At 47.4% G+C, this 12,069-nt stretch overlaps 2 protein-coding genes across 5 annotated transcripts in view; one reads left to right on the top strand and one right to left on the bottom strand.

Moving 5' to 3' along the window:
- Window positions 1-2,909, bottom strand: part of CCNI (cyclin I) — a 52,120-nt gene extending 49,211 nt beyond the window's left edge. For both annotated transcript variants that reach the window (XM_035112148.3, XM_088660648.1), the window contains exon 1: window positions 2,405-2,909. The gene's annotated coding sequence lies outside the window, so the exon portion shown is untranslated. The remainder of the gene's footprint in view (window positions 1-2,404) is intronic.
- Window positions 1-11,789, top strand: part of SEPTIN11 (septin 11) — a 162,475-nt gene extending 150,686 nt beyond the window's left edge. Inside the window, exons 11-12 of one of the 3 annotated variants that reach the window (XM_088660639.1) lie at window positions 5,870-5,950; window positions 11,709-11,789. In XM_088660639.1, the coding sequence (XP_088516765.1) occupies window positions 5,870-5,945 (76 nt within the window). In that variant the 3' untranslated portion in view covers window positions 5,946-5,950; window positions 11,709-11,789. Of the gene's footprint in view, window positions 1-5,869; window positions 5,951-9,242; window positions 9,379-11,708 lie in introns of those variants that run through there. The other 2 variants (XM_088660637.1, XM_088660636.1) reach the window with 2 other exon arrangements.
- Window positions 11,790-12,069: the final 280 nt, after the last annotated feature.

Raw genomic sequence — 12,069 nt, 5'->3', positions numbered from 1 at the left:
CTCCAAGCGAAGGAAAAAGTTTTAACATCCTTTGCCAAAGAAAGATGAATCCTTTGAGTCAACGATGCCTGGTTCAAGGAACATAACAAGTTGATTTATACAACGCCAGACCAATATGCACCAAAGTATCCTTCACAGCCCTACCTAGAGGCAACAGAGACTGAACCAGGGATTTTCTATACAAAAATTGCTACTCAACCACTGAGAAATACCATTCTTCTTCTCTGAATCTGCACAGTATTTTCAGCAATGGTTACCATCGTGCCCATTTTTTTCTGGTTTTCCTAGTCACAGGGAGTGGCAAGGACTTCTGCCAGAAACCGTAGCTTTTTACAAGTGGAAACAGATACCCAGAAAGTTTTAAGGATATGCCCAGGAGAACATTCCGTGCTTCGTTTACACGTGTGGCAGAACTGTTACATAAGCCAAACGAACACCTTGCCCTGGCGCAAACTAGACACATCTATTTAAGACTATATGGTCCTCGGAGCAGGGAACCCTTTTTGCTTTTCGCTCTGCAAAGCTTACAGGCAAGGAAGAATTACACTGTGCAAAAAACAAAAACAAATAATCATTCGGCACCCGGCAATCTGTTTTGGCTACAGGTCTTGGCATGCTGGCCTTTCTTTTTTTAGTTAATGCTTGCATTTGGGTGGTTGCAACATGACACCAGCGAAAGGGGATCTCTAGTCCCTGTTGGCAAGGATTGAACTCTGAGCTAAGCGTGGCCACTCCCACCTCCAGCCCCTGCCACACACCTCTCCCTCTACCCACATCTGACATGCAAAGCTTTCTGCGGTGGCACTGTCCCAAGGGCAAGATCCTGGGTATTTTACTGCAATGTTGCACTAACTAGGGCAGGGGTCAGCAAACTTTTTCAGCCGTGTCCCTCAGAGGGGGGGGGGCTATATTTTGGAAAGGGGAAAAAAAGAACAAATTCCTATGCCCCACAAATAACCAAGAGATGCATTTTAAATAAAAGAACACATTCTACTCAGGTAAAAATATGCTGATTCCAGGACCATCTGCAGGCCGGATTTAGAAGGTGATTGGGTTGGATCCGGACCCCGGGCCTTAGTTTGCCTACCCGTGGAGTAGGGCAAGCCCCCCACTCCAATTCCTTGTGCAGACCCAGGAGTTAGGCCTTTAATGCTGCAACCATTCGCTTGCAAGGATTGTCACCCCCACCAGATAAGAGGGGTGCAACCTAATTGCAAAAAAAGAGGATTCCGTAACCCCAGGCATCGCCCACTGGGCTCCTGGGGCATCACTGCTGCCGATGAGCTCGACAGGACCCTAACTGCCTTTCAAATGCAGCGGCTCCTAGACTCTGCAACGCTTCTAGCCGCCACAATGACGTAACCAGCAGATGGAGCGGTGCGGGCCGCTTGGACATAAACAAGCGCTAACCTGGAACAGAAACTACAGGCACGGCCAGGATAAGGAGCGGGGGTGGAGAGAGCCACTTTTCCAAAACAGTCACTCGCAGGGGGCAGCGGAGTTTGCACAATTTAGGGTCTTCGCAGCCAAATGTACAGCGTTTCAAGAATTCCAGGAAACAATGCAAGGCCTCCCGCAAGGTACTCTCTGCAGAACTGACTCCCCTCCCCCTTTCCTTGCCACGGCTGAGCGTTTTCCGTCCCCCCCAGTGAACCAAACGGAGCATGCACCACTGAACTTGCTCGAAAGGCATTCAAAAGAAAGTCAAAGCGCGCGCAAAGCAGACGCTGGATCCTAACCACGTTTAAACTCAGATGCAAACCCCAGCAGAGTACAATGGGTCTGGCTCCCTAGAGAGCTTGCATCCGACCGCAGCCTTGACTGATCCCCGCCCGTTTCCTTTACATTTCGCGTTGCATGCAAGCCGCAGCCGTCCTGCACCGGGCGCATAAACGGCCTGCACCCCGTTCCAAACGGGGCGCGCGCGCGGTTTTCTTGGGAGACGCGCTCGGCGTTGCAGCAGCGCGAAAAGAGCGCGCTTGCTACACAGCAGGTCGCCCGCGGAAGGGTCCCCGCATGTATTATGTAAACAACAACACGGGCAATGGCTTAGGCACCACCTCCCTCTTAAAGCGCACACGCGGGGCGAAAAATATGGAACAATGCAGCAGGGGAGTGTGGAAAAAAAATATAACGTAATCCGGCAGAATGCAAACAGGAACCGCTTTCAAAACACCAGCGTTGCGTATATTTGAAGTTGCTCAAGTCCTGCTCTGGCCTACTCCGCACAAATGGTTTGTGCATGGAGGTTTGTGCAGACCAAGGGTGCAAACACAGGTCAATGCAAAGATATAGAAATGCATACAACCGGATTTCAGACTCTATCACGGATATCAACAAAGAGGCTTGCATCCTGATCTGCAACGGTCAATTATTTATTATTATTATTATTATTATGGCTCACCTCCCCTGCAAAGCCGCAGAAATCCCCTGTTGCAATTGGCCAGCATCCGGTCCATTAAAACCCCATAGTGGCAGCTCCAGCCGTGAAAGAGAGATGGTTTGCTTAGTTGCTCTTCGTTAGTTTCCTGCTCGGTCCATGGTTGATGGGGAAGAAGAGGCGGCGGCGGGGCTGCAGCTGCCTCCGGTGTTCATGCCTCCATGGTGGCGGGTGCTTCGCTTGGGGTTCTCCGTTGCGCTTTGGAGGGAAAGCCAAAAAAAGGAAGAGAGAGAGAAGGGGGAGGTGAGGAAGAGAGAGAGAGAGAAACTGCCCCTTTTGTTGTGGTTGGCGCTGCTGCTGCCCCCAGGGCAGAGAAAAGCGCCTTGCTTGCTTAGGAAGGGGAGGCGAAAGGAAAAGGGGAAGAGGGGGGGAAAGAGGGAAGGGAAAGGGGGGTGGAAAATAATAATTAAAGGGGGGGCAAAACAAGAAAAGAGAGAGAGTGAAGCAGAGAGCGAGCCGCTTCCCGGGGGGAGCAGGGGAGGGAAAGAAGAGCCGGCAGCGGGCAGCTGAGCCTCCTCCCCCGGCCTCGCTGCTCCGCCTCCTGCGCGCAAAAGTCGTGCGTAAAGGAGAGGAGGAGGAGGCGGGCGGGCTTTGCGCAGGGATCTTGGGCCGCCGAAGCGCGCGCCGAGACCCGGGAAAGAGGAGGCGGAACTGCTACCGCCGCCGCCGACTCAGAAAGCAGAGGAGAAGCTGCCTTGTGTAGTGCGAATCTCCAGCAAAGATGTGCTCTCCCTAGTAGTCCCTAGCCCACGTTTCCAGCATCTTTGCGTTCCTGGCTCTACACCGGCGTGGTCATGTCCACAGAATGGAAAAGGGCAGGATCCCACCACGGGCGTGAAACCAGCTCTGTGATTGCAAAGGAGGCTTCCTTGGGTTTCCAAGGTGCAGAGGTGTGCCTAGGCTCCCTGGCGCTCTTGGCAAGGAGATGTATTTGTATCGGCCGTAGGGCTGCTGTGATGGTCCACACCAGAGCCGGGAATCCTCCACCAAGGTGCCCAGAGGAGCCAGCGCACCTCATCCAGAGGAGCAGCCAGGGAGCAGGCAGGCTTCTAGCCACTACAAGCCAAAGTGGACAGATGTGATTTTTGCCCCTTCCTGGGCCTGGGCCCTTGGCAGGCCCAACCTGAAGGTACGCCCCATCAGAAAAGTCTGCAGACATGACATGAAGGGTGGCAGCATTAACCCTACCTGATGGGAATTCATTGCAGAAGACATACAGGCCTTGTATCAACAGCAGTGAGCAAGAGAAGTGACCGCTAGGAGGACCACAGAGAAGAAACTGCATGGTGCATCTGCAGCAGCATAACCGGACGCCTTCGTCTGCCCCGGCTGCAACAAAACATGTCTCTCCCTTATCAGTCTCTACAGCCACAGCAGGTGCAGTTTGACTTCACCCCCAAAGGTGTCTCCCGAGACAGACGGATGCCAACTAATCACTCTACCTAGTAGGGTAGGGGCTGGGGGCTCTCTAGGGTTTTAGATGAGCGACATTTCCAGGTCTAGCTTGGAGATGCTCTTGAGGAAGGAAGCTGGGACCTTCTGCCTGCAAAGCAGAGGCTTTACGGCTCAGCTGTGACTGTCTTTCCCCCTTGGGGTCTTGAGCTGCTGCAGCTCTCGGAGTTCCTGATGCAAGATCCTTCCTGTGCCTGCTTGGAGATGAGCTGGAGGCCTCTGGTGTGCAAAGCAAGATGCTCCGCTGCCAAGCTGTTTGCTGCATTTCCAGCCTGCCCTTTAGTCAGAGAAAAAGCTCCCAGCTTTTACTGGGGCAACCCTGTCAGTTGAGCAACATATAAATAATAAAATTATTATTGTTATTGTTATTGTTATTATTATGAATTAGCGACAGAGCTAAATAATGCAGTCTGATCTGATTTGATTGTGTTTACTTCTACAATGAGCTGTGCTCATTGTGTCTTTACAGAGCCATCAAAAGCAACTGAGGGTTGCTACTTTATGCATGGCAGAGGGAAGGACATTTCATAATACTGTACAGGGGCAACAGCAGAAAATGCTTGGTTTGGGGACACCCCTCTTTGTTATTCTTCAAGATGCAGTGCCAGGAACAGAATTTACCCAGATCTAAGTTATATTATACAAGTATATCTTACAGATTTATATATTAGATGGCTATCAATACTTCTAATGATTTCAAATGACAATAGCAATCATTTGAGATAACAATGTTATATACATTTACATTATATATAATGTATTGCTGAATTAATGTCACCTCTAACACAATAGGAAATGCTACACATCATAAAGAGATCATATACATTATAAAAGCAGCAACCAGAAACGCGTGAATTTTAATCACAGGCTAAACAGGTTAGGATAAATAGGATCATTGCTTCTATGCATTGCTGAATGCCACAGAAATGATAAATAATGGTTATTACATAATAGAGGTTCCAAACTGGGTATGAAAGCAACCATGTAACTTTTGTTCTTATCACCGCATGTGAATTAATCTCAAAAGCTTGCTCGCTATTTTGTGGCACGTTGGTTGGTCTTATCTAATAAAGGTTTGGTATATTTATTTATTGAATGAATGAAAAGGTTCCTTGGCGAGGTTGAATGGACAAGCAGAATTTTTGTGTGTTCCTGTTGGCATGTTACATACCTAACAGATAAACATGGCCTGATTTGCTGCTTGCATCCATTTGACTGAATAACATGATCTCAAATTATGAGAGCCCTGCTTTTTAATCTGTTCCACTCAAATCCCTTTGTGCGTGCTGTTGAGAAGGGACTTGTTTGCTCATTCAAGCCTAAGCGGAAGGATCAAGTAGGTAGCAGCTGTGTGCTGAGACATGTTCCCTTCCATCCTTTCCCCGCCCCCCTTCGTGCTCCCAGCTCAGAGAGAGCTGAGTACATGATGCATGCCCAGCGAGGCAGCCGCTGTTGGCAGAGAGAGGAAGAAAGAAAATGCCAGAGAATCAAAGCTGATAAGCTGGTGTTATGTGTGGGGAGCAACCCTGGATGTATTGAATGTGTTCATGGTATTTTTTGATGGGCCAGTTGAAAGGTTAATTCTGTCCTAGGAATGGGTAAATCTGTCGTTTTCGGCTTCACTCGGGTTTTTCCACTATTGAATTGAGTTCTCCACATTTCTGTGGGATAACCAGCCTCATAGAACCAACATGCCAGTGCATGAAGGGGTTAATGCCATAGAGTAAGCTGTCCTGCCATGTTTAGCTAGGCCACTCCCCCTCACCTTGGAAGGTAATCAAGCCTATTGTTCTAACAAGCCTTTCTTGCATTTCTCTACCTATAATTTAGGAGCTTTCACCACTATAACTAAGACAAGTTGTACTGCCTGTGTTTTCTGATTGATGCATGGAAAAGCATATGAACCTGACCTTTGAAGAGTTTGTAAGTAAACTATTTTTAACTTACTGAATGTGTGGTCTTTTTGTATGCTCACAGATTCTCCACTGCCGCTCGTGGGCAAGGGCTTTTGACATCACCCAAGCAACACAGGAAGGAGCACTGCACGGTATGAATAAGGTAACGTTGGGAACATATGTAGCTGAGTACTAGAGCATCTGCCTTGCATGCAAAAGGCCTTGGGTTCAATCCCAAGCATCTCTAGTGGAAGGGTCCCCCGCCTGAAATTCTGGGGAGTCAAAACCACTGCTGAGCCAGATGAGCCAGTGGTCTGAATCATTATAAACCAGCTTCATTGAACATCTAAGCCAGGGGCCCCAAACTACGGCCCCCGGGCCAGATGCGGCCCAATCGGCCTCCCAATCCGGCCCGCGACGACCCCCGCCGCCCGCTGCCGCCGCCCGCTCTTACAGCGCGCAGCGCGGCGACGTTCTTAGAAATCGGCAAAAAATCACCGAAAATCCTTTGTGCGCATGCGTATGGGCCTCTCCCGACCCAGAAGAGGTCATTTCCGATGCACTTCCGGGTCGGGGGAGGCCCATACGCATGCGCACAAGCGATTTTCGGCGATTTTTCCCGTGCGTGTGCGCATGCACACGGGCGCGCACTCCCCCGCCCTCCGGCCCACTGCGCGCGCACTCCCCTGCCCTCCGGCCCGCCGTGCGGTCGGCGCGGCGGGCACCAGCCCACTGCGCGGTAAGTCTGGGGACCCCTGATCTAAGCAAACAAACAATGGTAAACACACTTGCTTAGGTTGATTGTGTTTGTTTCCAGAGCCATTTGTTCTCAGAGACTCTCCCTGTGATATTAGAGGCCTGCCTGCTAATTATTTGTTGTTTAGTCATTTAATAATGTCCAACACTTTGTGACCCCATGAACCAGAGCACGCCAGGCACTCCTGTCTTCCACTGGCTCCCGCAATTTGGTCAAACTCATGTTGGTAGCTTCGAGAACACTGTCCAACCATCTTGTCCTCTGTCGTCCCCTTCTCCTTGTGCCCTCAATCTTTCCCATCATCAGGGTCTTTCCCAGGGAGTCTTCTCTTCTCATGAGGTGGCCTTAGTATTGGAGCCTCAGCTTCAGGATCTGTCTTTCCAGTGAGCACTTAGGGCTGATTTCCTTCAGAATGGATAGGTTTGATGTTCTTGCAGTCCATGGGACTCTCAAGAGTCTCCTCCAGCACCAGAATTCAAAAGCATCAATTCTTCGGCGATCGGCCTTCTTCTCACTTCTATACATCACTACTGGGAAAACCATGGCTTTAACTATACGGACCTTTGTCGGCAAGGTGATATCTCTGCTTTTTAAGATGCTGTCTAGGTTTGTCATTGCTTGCTTAATTTCACAAAAGGCTTTGCATAAGGGTCTCTCACTGAATCAAGTGCCTCGGGAACAGTTGCTCAGAACTGCCCAGCATTCTTTCCTTTGAATGCAAACCAAACAGGCGTGGAAGCGACTGCTGAAGTCTGCACTGAGTTCGTATTTCATCCCATTAGCATTAGGAAACCATTATGGATGAAAACTGAAGCATGACTCACACTTTCCTGACCAGCCTTGGTAATGGACACGAAGAGGAGCCAGAGGCAACCAAAACACGGCTAGAAATGCTCACATTTTTTCCAAGTATAACTAAGACAGGAGATGTGTGACTGCAGTCAAAGCACATTCCATCTCCAGTGAATACAGAACTCCCAGTTCTGCTTTTGATGGCAGAGAAGCAACTTGCCCCTCACATTTCTGAAGAGTGCACAGCCACCTTGTGAGACAGGTTAGAGTGCAAGAGAGTGGAAGGTCTTGCCAAGCTGCGAGGATAAAGTGGCTATTGGAACCCGCGTCTCCCTGGCCAAAGTCAACGGTGTGTCTGCTTCACCATAGTGGCTCACAAATCATTCAGATGGCCGGCTAGTCACAGCTTCTCACACACCATGCTGAGACTTTTAATGTGGCTGCTCTTTTTGTAGACAGGCCCTGAGTAGTTCCCTTCTTTCGAATAATTGTTGGTAACAGTCAAGTCCTTGGAAGCATGAGACCCATTGTAAATGAGGCAGTGGAGCCAATTTGGTGCATCACAGGTGTAGCCAAAATGGTACCCTACAGATGTTGAACTCCTAACTCCCATCAGTTTCAGTCAGCATTGTTGGTGGTCAGTGGTGATGGGAGCTGCAGTCTAGTAACTTCCAGAGGGCCAAAGGCTCCAAATCTCTGGTGTATTGGCTTGCACAACTTGTGTTTCGCCACCAAGCAAAAACAAGTGATCAAACCTCTGGTGACAACCATTCATGGCTGGTGTGTCACAATTGGCTTCTTGGGTGTACAGTGGTACCTTGATTCAAACTTAATCTGTTCCGGAAGTCCATTCCAAAACCAAAGCATTCCAAAACCAAGGCACGCTTTCCCATAGAAAGTAATGCAAAGTGGATTAATCCGTTCCAGACTTTTAAAAAACAACCCCTAAAACAGCAATTTAACATGAATTTTACTAACAAGGCCATTGATTGATCCATAAAATGAAAGCAATAATCAGTGTACTGTACTATAAAATAAATAAGACAGTATTGTAGGTGATAAAAATTAATATTCTTTTTTTTTCTTACCTGCACTGATGATAGTCATTGTTTGGATGGGGGCTTTTATCCATTCTGCAGTCACACAATCAATCAGTAACTGAACTGGGTTCCACACAGTCACAAAAACAGATTAACCGAAAAAGCCTCAAAAACAATTAAATAGCAAAAACAAAAGCGCCAAACTTAATCCGTTCCGGAAGTCTGTTTGACTTCCAAAATGTTCAAAAACCAAGGTGCAGCTTCTGATTGGTGCAAGTGACGCAGAAACAACAGCCAACAGCCACATCGGATGTTTGACTTCTGAAAAACGTTCAAAATCCAGAACATTTGCTTCCGGGTTTTTGGTGTTTGAGAACCAAGACATTTGAGAACCTAGGTACCACTGTATATTGACCAAGCCAGACTAGTGACATGTACAAATATTCACATCTTAAAAGCACAACAGGGTTCCAACCCTCCTGAGATTTGGTCTTAAGGTCAAATGTGTATTGTTAGATCTATTTGATTATTACAAAACCTGTTCACCCATGCAAGCAGATAAACTCGGGACTGGGATAAAACGGCACCCAAGGTTAAACTATGCAAGCAAGCAATGAAACAAACAGGGTGCCTGGGAAAGCATGTGTTTAAAGGCTTGCTTTGGTACGGTACATGCATGCATACACTTCCATAGTTATAGCATTTACCAGACTCAGTTTGGTTCTCAGTTTCTGGGCAAATCCTGCAGCTTGGAATGTAACAGATTTCTCTTGGTTAGACGAAAGGGAAATTATTTTAACAAAGTCATCAGAATTGGCCAAACCGACACATTTAATTATTTCTAATCACCGTTTGTCTCCATTTAGTTGCTTGTGCCGCACTGCAGAGACTGCAAGCAGAAGCCAAGTACTGGGTGCGTCAAAAGCGGTTTAGTCTCACCCTTGAAGACAGGCAGATTCATGCCCAGTTTCCCTACAGGCTGTAGTTAAGATTCCTACAATTACATGCATGTTCCGGGACTGTACAATTCATGACAAAAGGTGCTGCTGATCCACATGGTGTATGGACCTCAGAACTTATTTTAATGTGGTAAAAGCACACACTGGTACACTGGTCAGAACTGCTATGTGGAGATCTCTTTAAAGCACTCCTTGTGGGGGCCATTACCATGGGATAAGCCAATCACCATCATTTGGCAGCTTTGCACCAGGCCACAGCAAAGCCTTCAAGGCCTCAATACGTCTTTTTACGGTGCATTTCTGATGATTTGTGCCCATGATCTTATAGGGACAGTTCTACACAATCCCATTTTTAATACTAAGAAGAAGCAAAGATCACCAGTGTCGAAGCAATGATTCTTCAACATCAGCTTTGTTGGACTGGTCATGTTGTGTGGATGCCTGATTGTCGTTTTCCAAAGCAACTACTCTATTCTAAACTTAAAAATGGAAAGCGTAATGCTGGTGGTCAACCAAAGAGGTTCAAAGACTCTCTCAAGGCAAATCTCAAAAAATGTAGTATAAACACCAACAATTTGGAAACACTGGCCTGCGAGTGCTCCAATTGGAGAACAGCCTTTAGCAAAGGTGTCATGGGCTTGGAAGACGCTCGAACTCAGGACGAAAGGGAGAAACTTGCTAAGAGGAAGGCATGTCTGGCAAACCCTCACCGTGATCAACTCCTAGCTGGAAATATGTATCCCCACTGTGGAAGGATGTGTGGATCCAGAATTGGCCTCCACAGTCACTTACGGACTCATTGTTAAAACTGTGCTTATGGAAGACAATCTTACTCGGCTACAAGTGATAGAAGGAAGAAGAAGAAGAAGAAGAAGAAGAAGAAGAAGAAGAAGAAGAAGAAGAAGAAGAAGAAGAAGAAGAAGAAGAAGAAGAAGAAGAAGAAGAAGAAGAAACAACATGTAAGCCAGTGTTTCCCAACCTTGTGCCTCTAGCTGTTTTTGGACTACAATTCCCATCATTCCTGACCACTGGTCTTGCTAGCTAGGGATGATGGGAGTTGTAGTCCCAAAACATCTGGAGGCACAAGGTTGGGAAACACTGCTGTAAGCAACTGGTGTTTGGAAGCTTGACTGCCTCCACAGCTGGAGTACAGCCATATGTGATTTTCTGTATGTTGTAAGCCACCTTGAGCATGGTTTTAATTTTGGAAAGGTGACCTACAAATAAAATGATTGACTTACTGATTGATCTTGGCTAGTAGCCATCTCATCTATTAATCTGTCTGATCCTCCTCTAAAGCCATCTAAGATGGTGGCCATCACTGCCTCTTATAGGAACGAGTCCCATAGTTTAAATACGTGCTAATTAAAGAAGTGCTTTTATGTTACCTGCGCCTTTCTTCCAACAATCGGTTTTATTGGATGTCCATGAGTTTGAGTGTTATGAGACAGGGAGAAATAACATTTTCTCACCAAACAAGCTAAGTCAGGGTTCGACAACTTTTTTTCGGCCTGTGGGCACATGTGGATTTTTGAGCAAGTGCTGTGGGTGCCCTCACACTGGTCACTTCTGCCCCCCCCCAGATCAGCACCCATACGCCAAGAGACAGAAAGAGAGAAAGAAAGCACATTCAAACACACACTTCGCTTTTCCAAGGGATCTGGGTCAATGTCGGATCCAACAGAATTCGTCTAAACCTTGGAAAGCACATAGAGCCACAAAAAGTAGTGAGGGGAAAGCTTCACTCTTAGTCACGAGCTGAAAGAGGAAGTTGAAATAGTGGAGCCAGGGGAAGGATACATAGGGCACCTTCACACCCATGGGTGCTATGTTGGTGACCCATGAAGAAAGCAGCCAAGAAAAGGTTGGGGACATGAGTAGGCCTGACTAAGGGTTAAACTGTCGCTCCCCCCCCAAAAAAAATCCCAAAGTTCTTTTATTATGACCAAGTAGGACGTGACAAAATGGTAAGCTATGGAGTCCACCAGAACTCTTTATCAGGCTGGAAGACAGGCAAACCAGGAGGGAGGGCAAGAAAAAATTGCTGGTGTGGTATTGAAGCCGCAGTGCCTACATAAGCAAAAAAAATAATCATACTTGTTGGATGTTGCTTTGGGGGCACAGCTTGTTTGGAAGAGTGTCTGAACTGCAGAATTCCCCACTACACTACTGAGTCACTGAAGCTAGCTGAGACTGAAGCCACTACGAAACCAGGTGTATCTTTGTTGGCAAAACAAAACCTGGAGTCACAATGATTCAGTGATTTCCCACTCCTGACCCCTGCACCTTGGAGGATGTTACTGGGTAAGGCTGTTAATCATTACTGGTGAAACCGCTCTTCCAAACTGCTCAGCCTGTCATTCTTTCTTCCAGATTTCTTCTACAGCAGCTTGTTTACATTCATTTCTACATGAGACTAAGAATGAGAAGTATGTGGCTTGCAGAGATTTTTTTTTTTGGTAAGTGCCAAAAAAGTACTTGTCACTATATTAAGCCCAGAGAGGCCCCAGGTGCCCAAAGGAAACCGAGCTGGCTGGATCTAGTCATGTTGGAGTTTTTGGGATGGTTTATGCAGAAAGGCTGGGCAGTGAATTCCTCTCCTACACACATTGGAGTCCGTTGCAAATGATTTATTTACATCGAGGTGAACAAGCTGAGCAGCTTCTTTTCATGCAGGCGGCAAGGAGGGAGGAAAGTGGGGTAGAAAGGGGGCCACATAGAACAGACGTGTTCA

Source organism: Zootoca vivipara, chromosome Z1, assembly GCF_965207765.1.
Source record: "Zootoca vivipara chromosome Z1, rZooViv2.hap1.1, whole genome shotgun sequence".
Taxonomy (NCBI): Eukaryota; Metazoa; Chordata; class Lepidosauria; order Squamata; family Lacertidae; genus Zootoca; species Zootoca vivipara.
The sequence above is the reverse complement of the archived record's forward strand: the minus strand, read 5'-3'. Positions and strand labels throughout refer to the sequence as shown.